The sequence below is a fragment of the Emydura macquarii genome, unplaced genomic scaffold, assembly GCF_026122565.2.
Source record: "Emydura macquarii macquarii isolate MOO-44397 ecotype Brisbane River unplaced genomic scaffold, CSIRO-AGI_Emac_v2 contig_3487, whole genome shotgun sequence".
In the NCBI taxonomy this organism is placed as follows: Eukaryota; Metazoa; Chordata; order Testudines; family Chelidae; genus Emydura; species Emydura macquarii.
The window spans coordinates 681,037-708,418 of record NW_027133624.1 but is presented as its reverse complement, the minus strand read 5'-3'; the positions used below and the strand labels follow the sequence as shown (position 1 = coordinate 708,418).

At 40.1% G+C, this 27,382-nt stretch overlaps 1 protein-coding gene across 2 annotated transcripts; it reads left to right on the top strand.

Annotated features, from left to right (window-relative positions):
- The first annotated feature begins 811 nt into the window (after positions 1-811).
- On the top strand, positions 812-26,810 carry LOC137144838 (cytosolic phospholipase A2 gamma-like). Of its 2 annotated transcripts, XM_067535324.1 has the most exons (15): positions 812-952; positions 2,843-2,959; positions 3,905-4,047; positions 6,682-6,880; positions 7,807-7,924; positions 10,148-10,288; positions 13,544-13,597; positions 14,505-14,570; positions 15,264-15,320; positions 17,743-17,790; positions 20,351-20,395; positions 21,861-21,956; positions 22,952-23,106; positions 24,182-24,350; positions 26,239-26,810. In XM_067535324.1, exons 1-15 carry the CDS (start codon positions 932-934, stop codon positions 26,409-26,411), a joined length of 1,602 nt encoding a protein of 533 aa, XP_067391425.1. In that variant the 5' UTR covers positions 812-931; the 3' UTR covers positions 26,412-26,810. The 2 variants fall into 2 exon arrangements, with proteins under 2 accessions (XP_067391425.1, XP_067391426.1); XM_067535325.1 differs by lacking the exon at positions 13,544-13,597.
- Positions 26,811-27,382: the final 572 nt, after the last annotated feature.

The window sequence follows — 27,382 nt, the reverse complement described above, 5'->3', positions numbered from 1 at the left end:
CACAAGTACAACGTTCAGTCTGTTTTTTCGAGTTTTATTAAAATTATAAGCAAGGTTGTGCTTACGAAGCATATATCCTGCAAACACCTATGACCGAGTTATACAAATAGTCAGACTCACGTCCTTAACAATATTCTTAAAGTCTGATGGACGCCTTGCCAAGTGTTTCTCTGCCCATGCCATCGCCCTGCCTTACATGAACAGCATCAGAAGAATGGCATTTAATGGTCTGCCATTGGCTAGGTCTTGCAGGCCATGCTGAGTTGTCATCAGAGAACACTTTAGTGCACATTATAAAACAGAGATCTCACAGCAGATATCATAACAGTATCTGCACCATGCAATATACACAGAGACTCAGCAGCTGTCCTGGCAGGGGGGCGTCGATACTGGAGAAATTCCCTGGGCTCTATTTTGTATTCTTAACCTCAATTTTACGTCCCTGGCTTACTTCTTGAATAGGCAGGAGTCACTTCTGCTTATGAGCTGCAAGTCACTTACCATGGGCTGATATAGATCACATGACCAGAGCTGAGCGTACAATGAGGTACAGCCACGAAATGTTTCTGGGTGGAGCATGCCCAGAAGAAGAGTCTCGGGTTGACTAAAGGTCATTAGCAAAAAGCCAAGGATTTGTAGGGAGGGTTGTAGCTCTGAAGTCAACAACTGCAGTGAGAAATGTTGGCAGCCTCCCAGGATGAGTAATGCCTGACAATGGGCATTGTGCAATCTAAGGTTAAGAATAGATAATATAAAAGAACTGATGGCTAGGACAGTATAAAAGACGAACAGTTGGCAGGCAGAAGAAACAGTCCAGAGCCAGAGAGAAAAGAGCTGCTGGAAAGAAGCTAAAAACTGCTGGAGGACCTGACTGGAGACAGAGGAGCAGAGCTGACTAGGAAGAAGCAGCAGGCAGCAACAAGCAAATAATATGGCAAAGCCAATGGATAGAGTAAGCCTGCTAGTTTTTAATTATAGTATAGCATAAAAGTTAAGAACTGCTGTCTGCAATTTCTTACTGGCTGGCCATCTGCACCGAAGGGCACCACTTAGAATAATTTAAACTGTGCCCTGTTGCGGTTTAGATGCTTTTTAGCTTAGATACTTTTTAGCTTAGTTTAGCTGTCTGATTTTTTTTTTTAGATTACTTTGTAGTAGGGATTATTAATTGCATTAATAAAAAGATACTTTGTTTTGTTTGCCTGTGTCAATCACTTTATCAAAAGGTTATAGATGTGCTTCACGTGGTTTCCTTGACTACCCTGGAGACCCATACCTTGGGAAAGATGGATAAAGGGAGTGATGGGGCACCCAAAGCCTATTTTTCAGGTTACAGCATCAGTTATAGACGTGTATCCTGACATCCACTGAAAACAGCAGTGTTCAGCCATCCTCCTCTCCTGAGTCAATTCCATGAGTATATTGTCTTGAGAGGATTGGTCAGAAAATAAGGCCAAGGACAACATTTGACTGGGCATTTTTTCTTTGTTTATAATTAAGTTTAAAAGAATTGGAGGTGTGTGAATGTAGCAAGCCTCTCTTCTTTTGTAGCAAGAGGAAAATACATTACTTATAGGGGTAGAATATTCAGCAGAACCTATGAGAACTGGGTGCCCAAATCCCATTGAAATTCAAAAGGAGTTGGGTGTCTGGAAAAAAACCAGACTGGCTTGAAAATCCCAGGACCTACCTACCTTTCTTTTTTTCTTAGCTGGGATAGGCAGGGATTGTTGTTTTCCAGAAACTGGGAATGGGCAACAGGATGTATCACTTAATGATTACCTGTTCTGTTCCTTCCATCTGTATCACTTGGCATTGGTGACTGTTGGAAGACAGGATAATGGGCTAGATGGATCATTGATTTGACTCAGTATGGCCATTCTTATGTTCTATCCTCTCTCTCTCTTCCATGTGTCTTCTATTTTCTATCTGTCTTGTATTTATCTATCATCTATCTTTTTAGTTTCTGTCTATGACCCAGAGTTACTGCAAGTAGCTAGGTGAGGACAGTTGCAGTGTCCACAGCAGCTGAAGACAGAGCAGGGGGACATCACTGCCATCCCAACTCCTGAGTTCCCCAATTCAAGAGCTGGGGAATGTAAAAACTGCAGCTGGAAGCAAAACAGCTTTGAGTGGAGAGCTATAGAAGCATATAGCCAAACGGTCAGAAACTGGTCTTGGGGTTTTGGACACAAGCATGACTTTTTGCCCAATTTGGGGACCGGGCTGAGCCCTGTCTCCATCACGGCTGCTGACAAGTGTGATCATTTTTTGTGGGGGGAAGGCATTACCTAGTTCAGATGACACATGAGAAATCTATTTTTTCATGTGTTCCTACTTTAGTCAATGGGTCTAATCAGCATCCACAGTGCTGGTGGAGAAAAGCATGGGAAGTGTTGGGAAATGTCCAGGAGTTTCTCCATGGTGGTTTGCCATGTAGTTATAGCCATCTTGGTCCCAGGATATGAGATTTTGAATGATTTCTTGCAACACGTGTTGACTCCTTATGCTTAACCATCTGGTCCACCTTGTATTTAGCTGTGACGCTCTGAGTATCTTTCCCACACCAAAAGAACAGCTCTGTGTGGCCCGAAAGCTTGTCTCTCTCACCATCAGAAGTTGGTCTAATAAAAGATATCCCCTCACCCACTTTGTCTCTTTCTCCTCACAGAGTTTCCCTGCCTGTTGTTTCAGCATAGGAGAGTTGTGTGAAAATCTCTCTAAATTGGCTTTGGGTTCTACCCAGAACATGCTTTAATGGATTTTCTGGGTCTCTGTACATTGTTCCATCCCTGACAGATTCTTGAGAGGTGATACATACTTTTGCCATTTTTTCCCCCAGGGTGAAGGTAAAGTCCGAATTTCCCATGAGCTCTCGGAGGGGGAAAAATTAGGTACAAGCAACAGAAAGGTGCGGGTGAAGAAATGCCTGGAGAGCCATGGGATTCCCTGTAACCTGGTAGGAGTCCTTCAATGTCTTATGGAATTATAGAGGTACATACAGGACATTGGCAGTGGTAACAGTTACTTGTGCAGAGCTGGTGAAAATGTGTTAATCAAAAAGTTGTGGGGTTTTTTTTTTTTATTTTCTGGGGTTTTTTTCAAGGCTTTTAGAATAAAACAAACTGAAGCCAGTGGGATTTAAGTGAATGGTCAAAATTAAGTGCAAGGTTTAGTGCTATACTGAATTGGGATGAACTTGAATACATGTTTAAATATAAATGATGGGTAAAACAAGTTGGGAAGTGTAATTTGTTTTCTGGGGAAAAAAAAAAGAAGAAAGCTATTTTTTTCATTTATGTTGAATTTTTTTCTCAGATTCTTTTAAAACCTCAGACCTGATTTTTTTTTCTTTCCTAAAACCAAGCATCATTTTTTATTGCAAACAATTATTTTTCCCCAAGTTTTGGGCAAAATACCGACAAATATGAAAAATCCTCCTTTTAATCAAAAAGGCATTTTTCAGCCAACAAACAAACAAACCAACCCTGTTGAAATATTTTCCAGGAGTTCTGATAATTCACAGTATTTATGCTGCATGGAATACATAATGTACATACGTCGTATGTTATAGTAGCTATCAGAGTTATTCTTGTCAACCAAAAGTTTGTCAGTCAATGAATTGAGCTTCATTACTGCAATCTGGAAAGCTTGTGAGTAAAGCTACTTATGGGAGGAGTCTCATTTAAACAAGTGTAAATAAAGATATGAAAATAAAGACAAATGTGTAAACGTTTGCAGGAGTGGGTCTTACAAGATATTCTTTTAAACTCCATGATGGGGGCTGACCTAGGTGGGAATGGCAGGTATTTGACTGTAGATACCACGGAAGTATTTTAGGTGAGCAATGGGGGTTAGTCAGTAATCTCCGTTTATACGTTGTCGTGTCTTTTCCCTTCCTCAGGATGATGTGCCCAATATCGCAATCCTGGGAGCGGGAGGAGGTCTGCGGGCCATGATCGCCCTTCATGCAACCCTGCAGGAGCTACAAAAGCAGGGTCTCCTGGACACCATCATGTACCTGTGTGGAGTCTCAGGTTCAACTTGGTAGGCACATGTCAAGAAAAGTGAATGTGCGTCCCTCTGTAGAACTGATAGCCATGGAAAATTATTGCCATCGTTATTATTAACCAAAGGACATGCAGGGTACTTCATCACCAACAGGAAAACGCTGTCTGTCCATTTCCTGAAGAGGTGAGAATGTGTGAGTATGTCTACACTCCAATGTAAGTCTGGGGTTCAGACACAGGCTCAAGCCTAACCTCTCTTCCATCTACACAAAAATCATGCTAACCCAGCATTTAGACCCAAGGTCCCAGGACTCCATGAGGGTGGAGGGTGTGAGCCTGAATCAGGCCAGGACTCAGGGTTCAAGCCCTATTGCTTTGCAATGTAGATGCAGTGCCATTGGACTCATGCTCTGGGAGGCCACCAAAGATACCCCACAGGCTGACTTCCTTTGTCCTCTGGACAATTCCATTTGATGGACAGTCATGTTTCTCCTACACTGCATCACAAACAAAGGGCTAATGCAACTGCATTTTAAGAAGGCGCTGGAAAGCCTGGGATATGGGTGTCTGAATTCAGCGCCGCATAACGCAATGTAGACTCTGGAGCCCCAGGCTGGGACCCAGAGTTCAACAATTCTAAGCCTGTGGTTACAAAGGAATGTAGACACTCTAGTCATAGGTTAACAGACCCAGAGCCTGCTAGCCTGAGTTCTGCTATCCCTGGGCTTACATTGCTATGTGGACATGCCTCTTAGACCTGGTCCTTTTAAGATTTCTACATTAGCAAAAGTGATAGGGGCTCAGCCCCATAGTTATAGCTCTTGCAATGTTGTTGCAAATCTCTTGATGTCTGATGGTGTTTCCCTTAAAGCCCAAGCTCTTTCAGTCATTGTGAATTGTATGAGTGTCATGGCTTATCTACACTTAAAATGCTACAGCGGCAAAGCTGCTCCACTGCAGTTGTGTCTCTGCAACGCTTCAATGTAGACACTACCTCCACCAGCGGGAGGCGTTCTCCCATCAGTGTAGTTAATCCAACACCTTGAGAGGTGGTAGCTAAGGGCATGTATTCATTGACGGCGGAAAATTCGCCACCGTCAGATTGATCTATCCAGATTGATTGAGCGGTCAGTGAAGACCTGCTCAATCGATCCGGAAGTCGATGTAATAAAACCACTCCCTGAAGCAGCATGGCACTGTGTCGACAGGAATGCTTCTCCCGTCAGCACAGCGCCGTGAAGATGCCACGTAAAAGAGGAGTTACAAAGTCAACAGGAGTTACACAAGCTACTCTGTGTAGCTTGCGTAACTCTCATTGACTGCCGCCAAATTTCCAGGTAAGTGTAGACCTGACCTAAGCCAACAGAAGAATCCTTCTATCGACCTAGCACTACCTACATAGGGATTTAAGTCAGCTTAACTACGCTGCTCCAGAGTGTGGATTTTTCACATGCTTGAGCAACACCATTGTGCTGACCTAACATCGGTTTTCAGTATTTTATGGACCATGAAACTCTGGCCCTGGTGGTTATGGAGAAAAGTATGGAAATGTGAAACCTATCAGCACAAAAGCCAGAAGGCAAATAAAAAGAACCCATTTTTTAAAAATAAATCTAATTTTTAAGCCAATCTCGGGATTTTCTGTGGCCTGACTTGTGATTTTTGCTACTCTTGTAGTTTGCTTTAGTGCTGGAAGCAAGATAGCAGAATTGCTGTACAACGGTTTCCGCCATGGGAATAGTGAGAAATGGACATAACTGGGGGTCATTAAACAGGAACAAGTGACAAGTTGACACACAAGATGGGGAAATCCACGTAGAAAAGAGACTACAATGATTGCAAGGTTGTAGGATAAGGTGGAGAGTTACTCTCTCAATGGAGAAGGAGATAGTGTCCTTCATAACATCCAGCTGATCTAATGGGGCCACACACAGATAGCCTTACTCACAGTGAGGAGCAATTGTCACAAGAGCCTGAGGGAGTTAGACACTCATTTGTTGGTGCAATTCAACAGGAGACTGACACCAATGGTAATTATCGCAGGTACTTATCTGTCCCCCAATAGTATCTGAGCACCTCCATGTTTATTTCCACAACACCCATGAGGTAGGGAAGTGCCTGTATCCCCATTTTCCTCTGGGGAACCGGGGTGCAAGGAGACTAAGTGACTTGGGTACAGTCTGTGGGAGAGCAGGGAGCTCAACCCGCATTTCCTGAGTTCTAGGCTAACGTCCTAACCAATGAACCATCTTTCCTCTCATGACTTTGCAATTCCCAACCTTTCTGTACAAATAGTCCTACTCAGGTCAATGAAAGCGCGGCAGAGTCAGGATGGACTGGGCAGGTTTGTGGAGGTTACAAATGTGCTAGATGTCCAGACCTGTTCAAACTGTGTGTCACAGACCCTGCATCTTGCTAATAGAGATTCTCCATTTTCTTAGCCTAGTAATGACCTGGGGTTTCAGAAGAGGACTTTAATTTTCTCTCTGCCGATGCAGTGGCTTCCCACAGCAGCCAGCCAGCCACGCAACCCTTGCAGGTTAAAAGTGTAGTACAGTGCTAGAACGATGAGTGAAAATATTCTAATAAAAACCTGTGCGGAGAGTAAAAGGGCTGGGGGAAATAGCCACATCCCGGTCTCCTTGCCACGTGTGTTGTATTTCTGCCACAGGTGTATGTCCTCTCTCTACAAAAATGGGGACTGGGCAGAGAAATTGCAGGCCTTGGAGGAACACATGCGCGATACTCTTGTCAACTCCACCTGGAGTCTCACAAAGGCAACAAAAATGCTGCTTGAGGCAGCTAAGGATGAAAACTACTCCCTGACGGAGTTCTGGGCCTACACCGCCGTCTATGGAATGATACATGAGGTGGGTGAAAAGCTTTCCCTTCTAGAATGATCTAAGGAACTTTTCTGGCCCCCATCACCATAGGATCTGGGCCCTTCGTGATCTTTTAGCCTCACAACAGCTATTTAGCCTCACAACAGCTCTGGGAGCTGGGTATGTGTACAGAGGAGAAACTGAGGCACAGAACGTCTGAGGGCCAGATTTTTAAAGGTATCACTTCTTGGGATGAGCACATAGGCAACAAGCACCCATTGATTTCAATGGGATTTACTTGCCTCAATACTTTTGAAAATCTCACTCGGTTCCTAAATACCTTTAAAAATGCCCTGATTGAGTTGCTCCAGGTCACATAACGTGTGTCTACACTGCACTGTAAATCTGGGTTGGTGTGACCCAGGCTGCTGTACCTGGCATGTCCCAGCCTGTGCTGGAGAGTCCACACCGCACTGTAAACCTGGGCTGAAAGGATATGTTTACACTGCAAAGAAAAACCTGCGGTGCTGAGTCTCAGAACTTGGATCAATTGACTTTGGCTCATGGGGCTCAGGCTTCTGGACTAAAAATAGTAGTATAGATGTTTTCACTTGGGATGGTGCCTGAGCTCTGAAACCTGGGGACGGGGGGTTTCAGACCCTGGGTACCATCCCAAATGAGAATATCTCCATGGCTGTTTTAAATCTCACCATCCAAGCCCCGGGAGCCACAGTCAATCGACCCAGGCTCTGAGAGTTGGTGCTGTGGATTTTGCTTTGCCATGCAGGCTGGATCCAGGTGTCACAGAGCAGACTCGACATGTATCTAGCTATCATTTCAGCATGTGGTAACGTGTTGGCTCCCTGAGCTCTGGTTTGGACCAAGCTGTCAGGGCAGGGACATAGAGAATGTTAAAATAATAGTTTAAAATTAGGAGTGTGTTTGTCTGAACCTCTAAAATCCTGTCTTCACAGCTGGACAAGGGACACTTGTCCGAGCAGAGAGGTGCTTCTGAGAACGGAAATAACCCCTACCCCATATATGCTGCAGTGGATGAGCGAAGTTTTTCCAAAGTAACTGAATATGCTCCAGGTAAACACAAGCGATCAAAATCCAGGTATTCTCAGTGTAAAGAAGTCTGTCTTTTATTTCATCTACATGCAACTCCTCAAGGCAGCAGAGATGCCACGGTCATCTTTAGAGCTGTTGAAAATGAAAAAAAAAAAAGTGAAAATTTTTAAATTTGTTTTTTTTGTTTGTAAGGGTTGTTAATAGGCCCCTTTTCCATATTGCATGACATTTTCTGCAGTTTTTTCCCATTTTTCCCCCTAGTAATTTTATCAAAACATATTTTAATTCTATATTTTTTAGCAAAATCTTGATTTTTGGTAAGAAAAGAGTAAGTGAAACAAACCCATAACATTTTTGCTTAAAATTTCAGTAAAATCTATGGCAGAAATTTTCACAAAACATGGAAAATTCAGGTAACATCAACTGCTGACAGTACATTTTGTTTTGAAAAACCCTTTTTTGAAAAAAATTCAAACTCAGAGTATGTCTACACTGTCGACAGGAGGGCAGCTCCCGTCGACGCAGAGCCATGAAGACGAAACAGTTTGTCAGCGTAAGTACGTTGATGGGAGATATGCAAGCTACATTATGTACCTTGAGTATCTCCTGTCGACTGCCGGTGGCAGTGTAGACCAGCCTCCGTCTTGTTTTCTTTTTTTATCCGTCCTAGTTTAATATATCTTTTTAGGTGGAGACACACCACTGATTATCTTGTTTACTTATTTAGATTTAGCAATATAAATATAAACATTGCAATATAAAGTTATGTCTATTCAAGCGTCTCGAAAGCTAACATAATTAATAACACACTGAAATTCCAGCAGCATGAAAAAATAATTTCGAAAGAAACTCACCAGCCATCTCTCCATTCACTTTTAGGTCTGACTAGGTTTGGTCAAAAACGTTCCAACAAAATCAAAACTTTCCAGGAGAATGTGTCAGTTTTGACATATAAAATTTCCAAAAAATACCCAAATAAAGCCTTTCAATTTTTAGGTTCAAGATGGCACTTTGCTTCAAAATTTATTTTATTTTCAATTTTATAAATAATAAATTAACATGAAATAAAAAGTCAAAATCAAAATGAAACTTTTTTGATTGACCCAAACCAAAATTGTTTTGAAAATTTCTTTTTTCAGGAATTTTTAATTTTGTTTTTGTTTTGTTTTCATTCCAACTCAGAAGAAAAACAAATTTCAGAATTGTGGAATTTCCCTCTGAATGGGAAATACAGCTTCCACACAGTCCTAAACATGACCAACATTTCTCTTATATTTTGGATGGGGTTTAAGACCCCCATGTGGTGGTTTACACATTCTGGGAGGTGCTAATGGACTAAGATGCAGTGGGAACCAATAGGAGAAATTGCAGATGCTTTAGGGGATCAGCTGGGCTTTCTGGAACATGGAAAGAACTCTGTATGGATGGGGCATTTTGGAAGATGGAATGATGATGACAATGGGAGAAGGTAAGGTAGACGGTGGAGAGGTAGGGTGTTCAACGGTGAAGCAAAGGAAGTGATCAAGTCAAGCTGGGAGAAATGTTTTCAATAAATTGTTTTTTCACTGAAAAATGAATTTTCAGATCCCTATTTGTTGAGTTCACATTGAATAAAATGAATAGTTTCAGTTGGGGAAACAAATTCTCAACTAAAGAGGAAAAACATTTTGCTTCTACTTTTCGATTTAAAATTGTCTTTCAATTTCAAATGTGGCCATTAACAAAAAGGGGAGGAGAACAGCTGAATCAAGTAGGGGAAAAATGAGTCGACCAAAATGTTTTGTGTGACTTGAAATGAATAAAACAAAACCTTCATTTTGTGTCAATTCAAAATATTTTTGTATTTACTTTTTAATTTGCAGGAGAGGGGATAGATTTTTCTCTCTCAGTTTAAATCAAACTAGATATTTCTCCAGAGTTTTTGGTTCAGCTCCTGAACCAAAAATTCCATTATTTGCTTTGTGTTAGTGGTAAAAACTGTGAACTTAGACACAGGTGGCATGGGGCTGTTGTTGGAGCTTGGGAGATGAATGCAAATAGGAGTCAAGGGTGGATGTGAAGATGGGACAACATGGATGGGAAGAAACTATATTAATGTAGACACTGGATGAAGCACGTTCACATTCCAATGAGTTATGGATACCTCCTGCCACCCTTCCCCTGATGCCTTCTCCTGTTGATTCATCTGCCTCCTCAAAAGTATTGCTGGGTTTTGCTTCCCAACTCTTTCTTTTTATTTTTCAGAAACCTGGTTTGAGTTCACTCCCCATGAAGCCAGTTTCCTTGGCTGGGGAGCAAGTGTACCCATGGAATACTTTGGAAGTGAATACAAGAATGGGGAGTTAAAGAAGAAGAAAGAAGAGAAAAACATGAGTTACCTACAAGGTAAATGCTCATGTCCCTGCTTATTAGCAGATAGAGAGAAGTGAGGCTGGTTAGATGGATACATATTTCAAGTCAACCATGAAATTCTAAAATAAAGTAATATTTACATATAGTATAGATCAATGTGAAGTATCAAGCCACAGAGACTATCAATCCTCAATCCAGCTAAACATACCTTCTCATTCTTCCTTCCATTCATAGAATCATAGAAGATTAGAGTTCGAAAGGACCTCAGGAGGTCATCTAGTCCAACCCCCTGCTCAAAGCAGGACCGACCACAACTAAATCACCCAGCCAGGCCTTTGTCAAGCCACAACTTAAAAACCTCTAAGGATGGAAATTCCACCACCTCCCTAGATAACCCATTCCAGTACTTCAGCACCCTCGGAAAAAAACAGGTTTTTCTAATATTCAACCTAGACCTCCCCCACTGCACCTTGAGATCATTGCTCCTTGTTCTGTTATCTTCCACCACTGAGAACAGCCTAGCTCCATCGTCCCTGGAATCCCCCTTCAGGTAGATGAAGGCCACTATCAAGCCCCCCCTCATTCTTCTCTTCTGTAGACTAAACAAGCCTAGTTCCCTCAGCCTCTCCTCATAAGTCATGTGCTCCAGCCCCCTAATAATTTTCATTGCCCTCCGCTGGACTCTGCACCATTTCGACACATCCTTTCTGTAGTGGGGGACCAAAACTGCACAGAATATACCAAATGTGGCCACACCAGTGGCTGAATAGAGGGGAATAATCACTTCCCTCCATCTGCTGGCAATGCTCTTACTAATGCAGCTCAATACGCCGTTAAACTTCTTGGCAACAAGGGCCCATTGTTGACTCATCTCCAGCTTCTTGTCTACAGTAACCCCCAGGTCCTTTTCTGTAGAACTGTGGCCTAGCCCGTCGGTCCCCAGTCTGTAGCTGGGCATGGGATTCTTCCGCCCTGAGTGCAGGACTCTGCACTTGTCCTTGTTGATGCTCATCAGTTTTCTTTTGGCCCAATCTTCCAATTTGTCTAGGTCACTCTGTATCTTATCACTATCCTCCAGCATATCTACCACTCCCCCCTCATCTTAGTATCATCTGCACCCTTGCTGAGGGTGCAATCCACCCCATCCTCCAGATCAGTAATGAAGATGTTGAACAAAACTGCCCCCTCTTCTAACACCCAACGAATACCCTCTATAATAATGCCAAGGTTTTATGTGGATAGTTGAGTGGGGCAGAAAACAGGTTTTCCCTACCATGAACATTTTCGAGTTATCAAAAGAAATTCTTTCCTGAATCGGAACAAAAATCAAAATCTCAAAAATGTTTACATACTGAAAAATCAAAAAAAAAAGTTTTGGATCAGGTCAGTTGAAATATTTCATTTCAATAAGAACATATAAACAGCCACACTGGGTCAGACCAATGGTCCATCTAGCCCCGTATCCTGGCTTCCAACAGTGGCTAATGCCAGGTGCTTCAGAGGACATGAACAGAACAGTCAATCATTGAGTGATTTGTCTTCCCTGTCATCCAGTCCCAGCTTCTGGCAATCAGAGGCTGAGGAAACCCAGAGCATGGAGTTGCATCCCTGACCATCTTGGCTTTGAACCCCATTATACCTTTGGCTTTCACAATATCCTCCGACAACGAGTTCCACAGGTAGATTGTGTATTGTGTGAAGAAGTACTTCCTTTTGTTTGTTTTAAGCATGCTGCCTATTCATTTCATCCAGTGACCCCTGATGTTGTGTTATGTGAAAGGGTAAATAACACTTCCCCATTCACTTTCTCCACACCATTTATTTTTATAGACCTCTAACATACCCCTCTTAGTCACCTCTTTTCCAAGATGAAAAGTCCCAGTCCTTTTAATCTTTCCTCATACAGTGCTGTACCATATCCTTAATCATTTTTTGTTGCTCTTTCCTGCACCTTTTCCAATTCTGTTACATATTTTTGAAATGATGTGACACAGTATTCAAGGTGCGGGCATACCGTGGATTTATATAGTGGTGTTATGATATTTCTGTCTTATTATCTATCCCTTTCCTAATAGTCCCTAACATTCCATTAGCTTTTTTACTTCCACTGCACATTGAGTGGATGTTTTCAGAGAACTATCCACGATGACTCCCAAGGTCTCTTTTTTGGTTGGTTACAGCTAACTTAGACCCCCATCATTTTGTATGTATAGTTGGAATTATGTTTTCCGAATTGCGTAACTTTGCATATATCAGCAATTATTACAAAATGTTTAGTTTCAATTTTGAGCATTTTTTTTCTTTTTACTATTTTTTAAAAATTTTTACTATAATTACATTAATTTTTCAAAAGTGGTTTTTTAAAAAACCCAAAACCAGAGTTTTCATTTATAAAAAAGTAAAAATGAAACAATTTGATACTTTTTATAAAAAAAGCAAAAACCTTTAAAAAACCCTGTCAAAACTGACTCTTTCCCGTTTAGGCGTTTTCTCCCTAAATCTTTCAACAGAAAATTTCCAGTCAGCTTCAGCACTTTTCATCCATAGTTCTTGAAGTACTTTTCTCAGTATCAATATGTGCATTCTACAGATGGGGCAACAATGACACAGGAAGAGAAAGTGACTCAAGTCAAAACTGACAAGTCATTCGGTGCAGCAATGAGAGATAAGGTTTTAGAACCTGACTCTCAGGATGGTGCTCAGTTCTCAAAATTATTCTGCCTCCTTTTAGTTGATAATCGATGTTTGCATTGCCTCACCTTTTATGCTTCTTGAAAAACCCAGCCTTAACAAAGGAGCTTACCTTCTAGATGTGGGAATGGGGCACCTAATTACCTTAAGCCCCTGTTTCTAATTCTTGACATAGACTAGATTCCTGCATACATCGCAGAATAGGTTCTTAACTTGGAACTAGAAATGGTGGGAATTTCTTTCCTCCCCGCCCCCTTTGGAAAAAGTGATAATACTTTTTAAATTATTGTCAAAATGTTCAGTGGAAAAAAAAACTCAGAATAAAAAATATCTGTGTAAAACCATTGAAAAAAATATTTTTGTCCAAACCCTTCTGAAAACCAAGTAGATAAAATAAATAAATAATTGCATTCTGTTTTCAGCCAATAAATAAATAAAATTAAATAAAATATTTAAAAAAAAATCTTTTGATAAAAACAGACATTTTTCTTGTTTTCTAATGAAAAAAATCTTTTGATACGTTGATCAACCCTAAGCAGAACCTGAGTAAGTAAAGAGAGTCAAATCCTTTTATACTTTTTTCCTGCTTATTTTCAGGTTTGTGGGGAAGTGCCCTTGGTAGCAAAAAAGAAAATGAAAAAATCATAAAAGGTACGCCAGTTTCTGTCTTCATGGTACACTGGGGTCAGAGCTCAGGTCCTCAACTTAGTGCAGGGGGATTCTCTAGAGAGGAGTCTTCTTCATCAACTCCAGAACAAGCTTTCTGCACTGGTCTTAAATAATCCAGGTCTGGGGACTTTTACAGCATACCGCACAGTGCATCTCTTTGTGCGCTTTGCTGTGGGTGAAAGAAAGAGGTTGTAAAATACAGTGAAAATCCAACACCAGAAACAGAAAAAAATGACTTTTTTTTTGGTTCCTAAAAACTGAAATAAATTGCCATATTACATGGGTTTTTTTTGTTTGTTTGTTTCCTTTCATAATTTGTGGGGTGGGGGGAAAGTCAAACTGATATTTTCCAATGAAAGATTTCAACTTTGATGAAGCCACATTTTCAGACAGGAAAAGAAAGTTGGTCAAAATGTTTACATCAGTTCTAATTTAATATATTTTAAAAAAACTTAACTAACCAGTCAATAAGTTAAATGGCGGCGGGGGGGGGGGGGAGGGATGTTAATAAAATATGGATGAGAGTTTGAGCCATATGGACACACAGGAAGGCATCTGTAAGTCACTCCCACCCAAAACGTCACTGTGTCCCCTTCTTGTTTAACCACAAATAGAAATGGCAGTAACTTCAGTAAGTGTCCTAGGCACCTCTAGAGGGGACACACCACCACACTAAGAGGGTGTTCAACATGGAAAAAAGAAAATAGTGACAAGATATAGATTTAGTGACAAATTTCATGGAAAGCAGACACAAATGGATGTGCTATAATTTCATCAATATATTTTTTTCCCCTAAATCGTTGTGACCTAAGGGTTGTTTTCTAAAGGACTGAACTATTGTCAATGTATTGTGAAATGACTCACTACTAATTGTTATTTCCCCCACCAGATATATTGTGTGGCTTCTTTAAGGGGAAAAAAGGATCAGGTTCACCATTCCCGGCAACTGTAGAAAGTAGGTCATTATAGTCTCATAGACTCTATTTATTTTCATCTAGTCTAGCCTCCTGCACAACACAGGCCACAGAACCTCACCACCCACTCCCATAATAGACCCCTAAACTACGACTGAGTTATAAGTCCTCAAATCATGGTTGAAAGACTTCAAAATACAGACAACAAACCAGAGAATTCACCAGCAAGTGACCCATGCCACATGTTACAGAGGAAGCTGAAAACCCCCCAGGGCCTCTGACAATCTGCCCTCGTGGGGGGGGGGGGGGAATTTCTTCCCAACCCAAGTCTTCTTTTTGAGGGGAAAAAATATTGAATGTTCATTGAAACACCAGAAATAAAAAATATTTCACTAAATTTTTTTTGAAAAAAATGATAGTTTTTACCAAAACCAAGACAAAGTGACTGAAAAAAAAGATCAGTTTTCATATACTATTTAATCATCGAAGCAATAGAAAAATGTAACCCCCAGAAAATGTTACTGTGTGGAATTTTCATTTGGTTTACTGTTTTTTTAATTGTCTGTTTCAGCTAAAAAATTGGATTTCCTCTAATTTCTACCCATTTTGTTTCTTACGAAACATGAAAATATTGACTTGACCTTGATCATGGTAACCTGAATGTTGCTTCCTAATTGATTGTATGATTGTCCATGGATATATGAAATCACTGATCATCCTAATGGCGTTTTCAGGTGGTCTGAAAGGAATAGTAGAAGGGTTTCCAATACCCACCATTGAACATGATGCTGGTAAGTATATTTATATGGTTGCATGTTTTGTCCTGAGTTGTTACTTGTTGGCCCTCAGGGGCCAATTTCTTATGAAGAGGAATAGATGCTACAAGACAGGTCTATTTGGTTTAATCTTCTTTATTTACAAAAAAATGTACACTAAATCCTGATTCCCTGAATAGAGTAGAAACAAAAAAACTCAGCAGTTTCCTTGCTCAGAAATCCCCAAATCTGCCACTCCAATGAACTCTGTGCCCTAGGATCTCTGTCTCTCTGCTTCCTCTCGGGGTTACGCTCACAACTCCTTCTGTTGTCTTTCTTCCTCTGAGATACCCAGTCTTCAACCAGTATCTTAGCCTCTGCATATGCAACCAGGGAAACCCCTTAGTATGCATGGCTTAACTCTGATTTGCCACAGGAAATACTTTCCACTGTTTGCATTTGTTTAGCTGAAAGGGTGTAATTGTAGAGCTGATTGGGCAATATTTGACAAAATCTTTCTTTCCCTCAAAAAATGCCACTTTGACAAAATTCAAACTGTTCATTGGAGAGGGTTAATTTCAACTAAAAAAAGTTAAAAAAGTACTTTAAAATTTGAGGAAAAATCCTGTTTTGGCAAAATCTTAAAAAGAAATTTTAAATATTTTTTTCAGTTTAAAGTAACTTTTCATTTTGAAATTTAACTTAATTTATACTAAGGAAAGGGTTTAGAAGTTCAAAATCAAAATGAAACGTATCCAAATTATTAAAATGAAATGTTTCAGTTGATTTGAACTGATTTTGGGGGGTGAGGTCTGTTGATTTGCAAAACATTTTTGAGATTTTGACAATTTATCTAAATTCGAGAGAGAAAAATTTTGGAAATCTCCAAAATTCTGTGGAATGGGAAAACCATTTCGCCTCAGCCTGATTTGTGTGTGCCGTCTAATGAGTCTGAAGGATGTATGGCAGACCCATTGGCATTTATGAAGTCTGTGGATATATCTACATTCATGGCGGCACTGTCAGTGCTGCTGGATTGATTTTGCGGGATCGACTGAGTGGCAGTGGAGACCCACTCAGTCAATCCGGAACTCGACTCAGTAAATCCATCCCGGCAAAAAGATTAACACTGAGTTGATAGGAGGGCATTTCCCATCGGTGCAGCATAGTCTGGACGCTGCATTAATTAGAATTTAGGAAGTCGACGTGAGATACGCAAGCTACTCTACGTAGCTTGCGTATCTCCTGTTGACTGCCACAGAATTTTGCCGTGAGTGTAGACCAGGCCTGTGACTGTCTTCAGCTCAAAGACATCACTGATGGCTACCATTAAGATGTTTCAGTATGGCAACACATTCCTGGAAACCTGTAACTCCCTTTACAATAGTAGTATTGGTTCTGATTTGTATCTGAATTGGGACAACTGAATTGTGAGTATTGGTTATCCATTACAATAAAGATTAACGCTCATATTCTCTGTTTGAGAATGATGGCTCGAGAAGAAACCATTTTGTAAATATAGAAATTTTTACTTATGGAATTAATTATGATGTTAAACAATAAAGTGGACCGGGCCGTGTGTGTATGTGTGTGTGAGAGAGAGAGAAGTAGCTTTTTGATTAAATGGAATTATTTTAAAAATATAAAATTTCTGTTTACATTGACATTTTGGGGATTTTCGCAATAATATCCCTGACAACCCAAACTCTCCACATCCTTATTTTGCAGCTAAAAACAGCTTTCACGGAAACATTTCCATCAGCCCAAGTGCTGATGTGGTCATATTGTCAGACAACGAGGAAGATGACATTAGGGGTAGGACTTTGGACTGACCAGAGGTGGATTAATGAATATATTTTGAAGACAAGAGAGGAAGAGGAGGCAGTAATTGAGAGGGGAAATAATAAAGTCCGGACACTGATTTTAGCCATGTGGACACACAGGAAGGGATAATTTTTTGAAAAGTTGAAAAGGAAAAAAAACCTGGCAAAACATGGAGACATCCTAGATTAGAGATAGGAGAGGGAAGAATCTATCCTGAAGTATTTTAACTAATATATTTGTCCTTAGGCTACTGGAGAATATCTTCATTGTAATCTGAGTGTTGTTTTTTAGGGCTTGTTTATATAACTACAGATGGTGCTGCAGTTGGGTCATTGTTGCACTGTTTTGCCAATATTTCCTACAGTGATGGAAAGGGTTTTTCCATTGCTGTATTTAAATCCACCCCACCGAGAAGCAGTAGCTAGGCCAATGGAAGAATTGTTCCATCAAGCTAGTGTTGTCTACACTGGGGCTTAGGTCAGCGTAGCTATATCTCCCAAGGGTGTGAAATTGTTCACAACCCTGAGTGAAGTAGCTAAGTCGACATAAGTTTTAGGTGTAGACCAGCCCTTAGATGTTTGTGTTATTGTCTGTGGCTGTAGGAAATGACTGGAAATCCTTGTGACATTTTCAGGTGATATGGAAGGGGCATTACAAAGTGATCCAGTAGAATCTTCACCAGGTAGGTGTATATATTCCTGCATCTGTGACACTGACCTTACAGCTGCAACTGCTATTATGTTCACAGCATTGAAACAGAGAAGTCAGATTAAAAAAACACTAAATACGCTTACTAAAGGATTGCAATGTAATATTTCTTTATTTTTTAAAAAAAAATCCAGAACCTTAACACAGGAAACAAAAAGAGAGAGAGAAAAAGCAGGCTGCTCCTAAGGCAGAGAGGCACAACTCTCCTCACCTTGAGATAGTCTTGATTTTTGCAGAATAACTGCCAAAAAACCTAGATCACATGCCTCACTCAAAGCCCCAGAGCCTACAAGCAGACCAGGAAACCCCTTACAAGTAAAGTGATAGCTAACAGGTGTTCAGTAAACCGCCACTTCACTGCCATCTGTGGAATGGCTTCTGATCTGCTCCTGCCTGAGAGGATAATCATATCCAGATCGTTAATGACACAAATGATTCTAATGAGTAATGAGCATGTTCTCTGCTGAGTGCATGCTGAGAACCAAAGCCTCCTATTTCTTTATTAATTTCCATCCTTAGAGGTTTTTAAGGCCTATCTTGATAAAGCCATGGCTGGGATGATTTAGTTGGGTTTGGTCCTACTTTGAGCAGAGGGTTGAAATAGGTTACCTTCCGAGGTCCCTTCCAACCCTCATCTTCTATGATTTTATGATAATATAGACAACTTCTTGATGGTCATCACCAAAGTATCTGAGACCTTAAGAAAATTCAGGATGGGCAACTGAGGTTCAATGAGAAATAAAGTTGGGAAATTGAAAGGTGTCTAACCAAGTTAAAACCAAATCCAGGGTGGTTAAATGAGATTTGAGCACCTAACTCCCTCAGGCTTCTTTGAAAATCCAAGCTGATTACTATAGATTTCTGCTGCTGGATTCCTTAATGCTGTCCAAGTAGCCAAAGCGGAATTTGCGAGGAACATTGCAAAAGTGGGAGAGAATTTTAAACGGTGTAATATTCAAGGGGGCTGCAGTGGAATGATTCAAAGAGGGCATTTACTAATCAGAATCACAAGCAAAGGAAGGTCATTTTAGCAGCATTTTAGAAATGTGGACAGATTGGAGTGTAGAGTATGTGTGAGGGGGCACTCTCTGCATTAGGGAACTGTAGAGAATCTCACAGATATTGTCACCTGTGATGTTCCCCTCTGCAATCTGCACTGGTAAATCACTGTGTCACCCCAATCCCCCATTCATGGAGCATCTGACTCTGATTTGCTATGGGAGCCCCCACTCCTGGCCAGCTCACATACAGCCACCAGCAAGCAAGTTATCCCCATTCCCTAGACTCAGTATGTGAGTGCCTCTAGTTGGCCACTCAAGGAATTATGCAATGGTATGACCTCCCAGCTAATATCCCCATTCCCAGATGACCCCTAGGAACTGCCATTTTACAGAGTTCAGAGTTGCTCATTGTACTCTACAGGCTCATGAGTTTGTCAATTTACCAAAGAAATTGATATGCAGCAGCTCTGTCACTTTAAATGAAGTCTCTGCACACACCAAAACCACATGCACTGCTTTAGGTAAAACAAACAAAGAAGTTTATTAAGTACTGGAAAATTTTAAATGATTATAAGGCAGAGGAAGGCAGGTCAGATTTAATCAAAAGTAAAGAAAGGCAAATCTCATTCTAAACTAAGCGGAACACTTTCAGAAGCCTTACAGTCTTAGGTGGTTCTCATCTTAGGTGGCCTCCAACCAGGCTCTCCCCTGTGGTCATGCTTCAGTTGTTCAATGTTATTAGTAGCTGAGTTGCAAGACTGAGAGAGAGCCAGCAGCCAAAATGTATCCCCTTTTTCAACATCTTGTGTCCCCCTTCAGGACCTCACTGCCCCCCTTCAGGGTCAGGTGACCAACATTATTCTTGCACAGTCTTCTCCCCATCCTGAGTCACTGAGCATCAACTTATCAGATGCTTTGGCCTGTCCATTGTTCCTGGAAGAGCTGGGTTGTTTTATGCATGCCTTAGTGAACTGTGAGCCACCTTTCTGTTTTAATGTGTGCCTGGATCCTCCTCAAAACATGCAAGGCACGTATTTGGGAATATTACATAGCAGAGCTTCATAACCATACATATGACATTGCAAGAAGCATACAACTATAACAATAATGTTCAGTATATCTTGATCATTCCAACACCACCTTACATGGCATACTTTGCATTAAACCACACACAGTTACGCTATAAGTGTGAACATGAATGATACACAATCACACCATAAGGGTGTACATGGGGTACAGTGTGTCACATCAACAGAGATGGTGCAGCCTGTGAAAAAGATTTTAGCCAAAAGGTAAGTTTAGAAGGGATATATTTTAGGTATATTGTGAAGGAGAAAGTGGCAAGATATTGGCGCAGCCTAGTAGAGGAATCAAACATACTGTAGATTGGATCTTATATTTCTACCATGTTTTTTTCTTTCTTATGATACTCACAATCTGCAGGAAATGTTAACTTGCCTTAATCATTGTACCCTGAATGTAGTTTCGTAGATGATGGTGTGTTGTGAATGATAACCCAAATATATTTTTCAGATACTAAGAAGAAATCAATTACTGGAGACATTAAAAGTGGAGTAGGTAAGTCATTTTAATCCCCTGTGCATTGAGTTTGAAACTCCTCTCGTACATTGGCCTCTTTGTGAGAAGAGATTCAGGCCCAATGTACTTCTGAATTAAACAGATTCCTTGGCTCTTGTTCACCCTGCCTCATGAATATTAATTCTCAAATGTCTGTTCAAGACAAAGCCATTCACGATTAACCCTGTCTATGTGTAGGGTTTTCTGTCCTGCCCTTTATGAAAGTTTCTGAGCCCTTTCACAATTATTTATTAATGTGTTTTCAGAACATCCCTTTCAGCTGGGGCAATGTGATTATTGTTGTCTTATAGACGTGGATCTGAGACAACATGGCAGCTGTACGGTGGGGTTTTCAAAAGGCATGTAAAGGATATTAGAGAACAAGCCCTGTTGACTTTCAGTGGAACTTATGCTCCTAAGTCACTTGACACTAGTTTTTTAAAGGCATTTAGGTGCCTAGTGGTATTTTCAAAATCACTCAGGTATCTAAAACCCATTTGACTGAGTCAATTATTATTTTGGGGGTAAGGCTCATTTTGTTTATGACCATTTCAGGTGTTTCAGGTGTGTGTGTGTGTGTGTGTGTTTAAATGGGCCAGATTTAACAGTGAAACACTGTTTCAGCTCCTTAGGTTGAAATTAAATATTTTTAGTTTTTCAAAATCATACGGACAAAATGAAACATTTTGAAACGGACAAATGTTTAAACTTCTTACATTTTTTTCCCCATTAAAAACTATTTGCCAGAATTGACCTAAATTTGGCAAATAATTTTGGGCCATGAAAAATACACTTAAAATAAATTTTAAAACTAAAAAAAAAAAAAAAAAAAAAAAAAAAAAAGAAAGAAAGAAAGAAATGTTCCATTTTTCAGTCAAATCAAACATTTAATTCTACCTAAAATAATAATAATATTTATTATTATATTATTTATATTTATTATATTACAATAATTTATTATTATTTCTTCTGTTTGCTGAAAAATTGGGAAAAATAATTTGGGGACTATTTTTAAATTCTAATTGTTTGCCCATGGAGCCAAGAAATCAGTTATTTGCACAGCTCAATTCAGCAGATAAAGGAAAAGGGTCACATGATGGAATGTAGGAAATGACTTATAATTTTCATCAGGTGTTCTGTGAAGGGTAGATCTTGGCAGCTGCCATGACGCATCTCAGTCCAGACAAGCATATGTGAGTCATTATGTGGTACAGTGGGGGAATCCAGATGCTCAGAATATCACAGCTTCTGCCTGTCCCAGTAAAGAGTTCCCTTTGCTTTCCTCACAATCAACTGTGCTTTGCAGTTTTTGCTCCATACACAAGATGCTGTGATTTTCCCCCACAGCTCCTTGTCTGCACTAGCAAATAACAGATAAGAGAAACTCTGCTGATTTTCAGAAATTCCTGAATATATTTAAATATTTAGATCTGATATTTTAATACTGGTTTTTGCCTTCTAACAGGCTCGATGGTGGATTTTGCTAGGATGTGGCAAAAAACCAGTTGTGATATCTTACACTGGAAATGGGGAACCAATAATAACTTTCTTTATAAATGCTGTAAGTAAAATACGGGTTAGTGACTCTGTGGTATGGATGTCCCCCTTTCCTAGGGTACTGTTCTGACAGCAAATACAACACACAGAATCTATGGGAAAGGTTTGTCTTCTTATATAGTATTTTAAGGTTGAAAGAATTCAATTTATTTATTTTTTTTTAATTCTTACAAGCAATATCAATGTTTATTTTAAGCATTTTAAAGATTTTTATTAATTTAAATTTCACAATTGCATGAAATTATGGATTTTGAGTAATTTTTATTTTTTATTGATTGAAATCTTCACAGTTGATGACAACTATGGGGAGAATCAAATGATATTTAATCGCTCATTTGACATTGAGAGTCAAAAAGTTAAACCTTTATAAACCATTAATACACAAACTGTGAACATCACATGTCAAAATATACAGAATAAACATCCTTAAATCAACAAATCATACCTGTTTTTAATATCCGTTCACTAATCTATTTCATAACGACCCTAAATCAAAAGTCTAAATCACTGGATTTTCACTATAAATTCTCAGAAGGCATTTTTCTTATTTGCTTATCAGTAAATTTTGATTTTCCGTGGAAATCGATTTTCACTGGTTTGTGTGCAGAGGGTGAAATCTATGTTTACTGACAGATAAAAATCAAATACTTCAAAGAACATACCATGGTAAGATTGCAAAGTCAAGAGCTCAAATATTAGGGTAGGTCAGGATAAAGCTTCCCCATGCAATTGTAATAAAGGGGCCTTCTTCACAGGCATTATGATATAGCTTTAATTACATGGTTATATTTCCCGCCCCCACCCACAGGACTCAAGAAAATTGAAAAGTATGAGAGGTGGGTGGGCCAGCTATATTGTATAATGGGCAGAAGCACGGACACTTTACCAAAGCACAATTGCAGTGAATATTGTTTATTAATCTTATCCACCTGCCACTGGGCAGGTGCAGATTCTAAATATCTTAGTATTAAAACTTTATTTTTGGATACATTCCTTTAGCGGCTATTGATTCCTCTGAGCTGGTGAAGGATAAAGTAATTTCTTTGGTTGATGCTGGCATAGCTATAAACTGTGCTTTCCCCCTGGTTCTCCGTCCGGACAGGAAAGTGAAACTGATCCTCTCCTTTGACTACGGCCCTTTTGAGCCATTTAAGGTAACTTCTCTCATTGTTACCAGTTGTTCCAATTAGGATCGAGGGCCCAGTGTGCCAGGTCATGTTTGAACACAGAAAAATACATTGTCCCTGACCCCAAGGGATAAGAGTCCAACAAAGAAATTTAGGATCTTTAAAAAACAAACAAACTTTATTTTCTTTACTTCATTGCTGGAGAACTGTTCAGGACAGGAAGGAAGCAAGAAAATTTATCTCCTTCTGAACCTGCTAGGGGAAAGTTTAATGGATAGAATCCAGCCATTCAGGTAGGAAGTTGTTCTGCACACTGAAGTCAACACTAATACTCCTGTAGGAGGAGATTTTCAAATGTACAATGGACAGTTTGGTGTCTTAATCAATGGAAATCAGGCAACAAATTCTCATGTGTGCCTTTGCAAATCCACCCCATAGTAATCTTAGGGAAGGAAATCTGTTTTACATCTTATCAGAAAGATGGAATCCTTGGTAGCCTTGAGCTTTGATGTAACAAGTATTGAGGTGACTATTGACCCATGGAGGAAAATATCTCCTGCTGAACCAAGGTGGGTAAGGTAATGTCTCTTATTGGACCAACTAGTGTTGGTGTGAGAGATAAGCTTTTGAGCTTACATAGAACTCTTCTTTGGGTCCTACTGAACCACTCAGTTCTATCCCTGTTGAATAGCAATGGGCAGCTGTGAATCTTCTATGTCTGTGGTGGGGTATTGGAGTCAAGGTGTCATATTTGATCCATGCTTATAGCTGTGGACTGAGACTTTTTAAAGGTGCTTAAGTGCATTAAGTGCCTAACTCATATTCACTTTTCCAGGGAGGTAAATTCATGTTCTTTGAAGTTCTTTGGAAATCCCAGCCATAGGTCTCTGTGTAGACAGCCATGAGTTGCTACACAAACATTCTTCCTATCCCAAGAGCAGAGGGTATGGTTTCTACCAGAGTTTTTCAGGTTACTCAATTTAATAGAGGGCTCAGAGAAAAAGTTAGCTCAAAACACAAAAATCTATCTGGTCTTGAGTATTTGACTGTGTGTGAACAGCAGTTCTTTTAAATAAAATAATCAAAATTCCCTCACTCATAGGCAATCAAGCAAGCTGCCAAATACTGTAAAGAAAACCGCATCCCATTTCCTGAGGTAGATGAGAAATTGCTCCAAGACAAAGATAACCCCTCTGATTGCTACATCTTCAGAGGAGATGGTGCTCCCACTGTCATGCACTTCCCCCTTTTCAACAAAGTGAATTGCCCAGGTAACTTTAATGTCATGCCAATTTTCTTAAAGGCTACTGATGTCACTCTCATTTCATTTACATGGATGACTTAAATACAACTTAGTCTGGTTTGTGCTGGGGCAAGACAGCAAAGGGACATAAGGATTAAGATAAAATGTCAGATCAATCTAATACAATGTCCTGTTTTAGAAAGTATCCAATCATAGAAACTTACGAGGAAGTTGGGGAAAAATACAAAGTAGGTAGTTATAGAGTTATCTGCACATAGGGGATGTTTGTTATAGCCTCTGGGTTTTTTTATCTCTAAATTACAAAGATTTTTGGACCAAATTTTCAAAGGTATTTAGGCACCTACAGATGCAGATAGGCACCTAGTGGGATTGACAAAGTGCCTAAGAGAATTAGGTACTTAGCCTACTCAGGTGCTTTTAAAAATCTTACTAGTCACCTATCTGCATCTTTCCACACCTCAAAAGCTTTGCAAATTTAACTCTATATCCCTTCCATTGTTTTAATTTTAACAAATTTTAATGTGAATCTTCAAAATATCCATAAAGATGCCTACCTGTATTTTTAATTCTACAGGCTCTTGGTTTTGAGAGATGCAGTGAGTTCCACAGACTATTTTTTGTGGTGTAATAAAACCAGTTTGCCATTATGACTTTAGCGTTTGCAGATTTTCCGTTTCATCAAAGGAGCTAAGAATCTTCTTTCTTTAGCACCAGTCATGACACAGGAGCCAAATCTTCTCTTTATTACACAAGTGAAGTCAAAGGAATAAATGTAGATTTAGGGTACATCTACACTGACAGCAGCAAAGTCGCCGCCGTCAGATCAACCTATCTGGATCTCCTGAGCGGTCAGTGAAGACTCGCTCAATTGATCCAGATGTCGATGCTGTAAAACCACCCCATCAAGTGGTGTAGTGAAGACACTGCACAGAAGAGAAACACAGCAGTCGACAGGAGTTACGGAAGCTACTCTGCGTAGCTTGCGTAACTCCCGTTGACTGCCACAGAATCGCCAGGTAAGTGTAGACTGGGCCTTATACTAATACAGTGAAAAGATGATTCTGGCATATAAGGACAAATTCAGAGAGGAATGCAAAGGAGTCTAAAAGTTGGTGAACTTTTCACCTTCTCTCATCTGTCTGGGCATGCTCAGATTCCCATGCAGTCTGCACAAATTCTATCTGCTGTGAATGCAGAGTGTGATGTCATTAGGTGTTTGTCTACCATGATGACAGGAGTCTTGTAAGAACTCAGGGGCAATATTTTTAAAGCAGTCTAATAGAATTAGGTACCAAATGCCATTGTTCCCTTTGAAACCCACAGATAGGTAGAGAGATGCCACTCGAGGTTAATTTATCTTGGTGCAATAGAGAGCAGAATATGCTCCTTGTTTTTTTCATAAACACGCTAATATGGGCACTATAGAGAAAAGGAAGGAGGCACAAGCACAGTAGAGAAAGAGGAAGGAAAAGGGGAAAATAAGAGAATGAATTTGATAGAATCAAAGGAAACAGTCCGAGTCAGCAGACAACCTGAGGCAATAGCTCTGAGAAGTGCAAAGTATCGATTTCAGTTCAAGAGCCTGTTGACTCTGAACCCTAAAGATGACAGTTTACACAACTATATTAACTATGTCACGGCTGATCACTGTGGACGAAACCTCTAGATGCTTTGAGATTGTGAATAGAGCATTTGTGAAACCCCTTTCCCCACACATGAGCCTCACTTGATTCTTCTCCTTAAGTCTGGAAAACAAGGTATCCCTCTCCCAACTGCCTGGGAACCCTAGAATGCAATCATAATAACAGTAGTAGATGTTATGGACACTACAGTAGTAATATTAATATCCTCATCCTAAAAAGGTATTCACATCTTTTCTCACTCTTTTCTTTCAGCCTATGTGAAGGAATGGATAGTTAAATTCACCATTATTCGCTTTGTCTACAATGAGGGAGACGTCAACAAACTCCTCCAGGCAGCCAGACTGAATGTGTCAAACAACAAAGACAAGATCCTGCAAGAGATCAAACACATCATGGCTCGCTCCAGCGAGAAGTCAAGCTCTTAAAAAGACTCCTCTCTCTGTGCCCTGCATAGGTTAAAGATGCCTGGTAGATTTTGCCAACTAAAGAATTGTCAGGTAGCTGGAAAATGTCATTATTTGGGATCCCATTGGGGAGGGGAGTCTCTGCCTCTGGTGTGAAAGCACTAGTACCTAGCTCTTGAGTTAACCCCTTAACTTCACTGCACTATAGTTGAACAATTCTGATCCTTCTCATTAATCAAAGAAAAATTCCCTCTTGGTATAAATCATTCCTTGCTTGCTGTTGTGAACTATTGCTCAACCAGTCTCTGATCTGTGAGACGCCAGATGCCTTTGTCTCCTGCTGCACAAGTAATGTTCAATCAATAAAGCCTATAAAATCACACCATTCACACACTGTGTACTTCTGTCCTAGCAACAGCCTGCAAAAGCACAAGCACCTAACACCTGAGGTCCATGTCATCTCCCGTAGCTCATATCACACTACAGGGCATTTGATACATAAAAGGTGTAACAGAAAGTAAGAGCCTGAGACATGAGGCCTAGTATAACAAGCCAGGTATGAGGCCTGAGACCTAGCATAACAGGCCAGATATGAAGCCTGAGCTAAAGTAATGGTTGTCTGGTATCAAGCAAAGTTAACAGAAGTCAGGCTGTGAATACTGGCAGGCTCGCAGTAACTGGCAAGGACAAAGCTGGTGTAACAAACACACATTCCAAAGAAGTGCTAGGCACAAGAACATTCCAGAAAGGTACCGGGACATCCCAATACCCCAGAGATAATGAGGGCTCACTGACTTCCTCAAATGACACTATAATGGATAGAAATGTCTTGTTCACATGATGAATAGAGATGTTTTGATCGAACCATACAGTACAAGGTAATAGGTGGAATCTTACCATGTCAAAGGGTGGTACCTTGCCACGTCAGGAGGTGGCAACTGCACACATCAGAGGGGCAATACACAACTTTTTTGTATCAATGTATAAAAGAG

Excerpts from the sequence above, each read along its gene's own strand:
- LOC137144838 (XM_067535324.1), top strand. The coding sequence starts at position 932 with ATGGCAAAGCCAATGGATAGA. Across the intron at positions 953-2,842 it reads TGGCAAAGCCAATGGATAGA|GGTGAAGGTAAAGTCCGAAT; the intron begins GTAAGCCTGCTA and ends TTTTTCCCCCAG. Across the intron at positions 23,107-24,181 it reads GCCCTTTTGAGCCATTTAAG|GCAATCAAGCAAGCTGCCAA; the intron begins GTAACTTCTCTC and ends CCTCACTCATAG.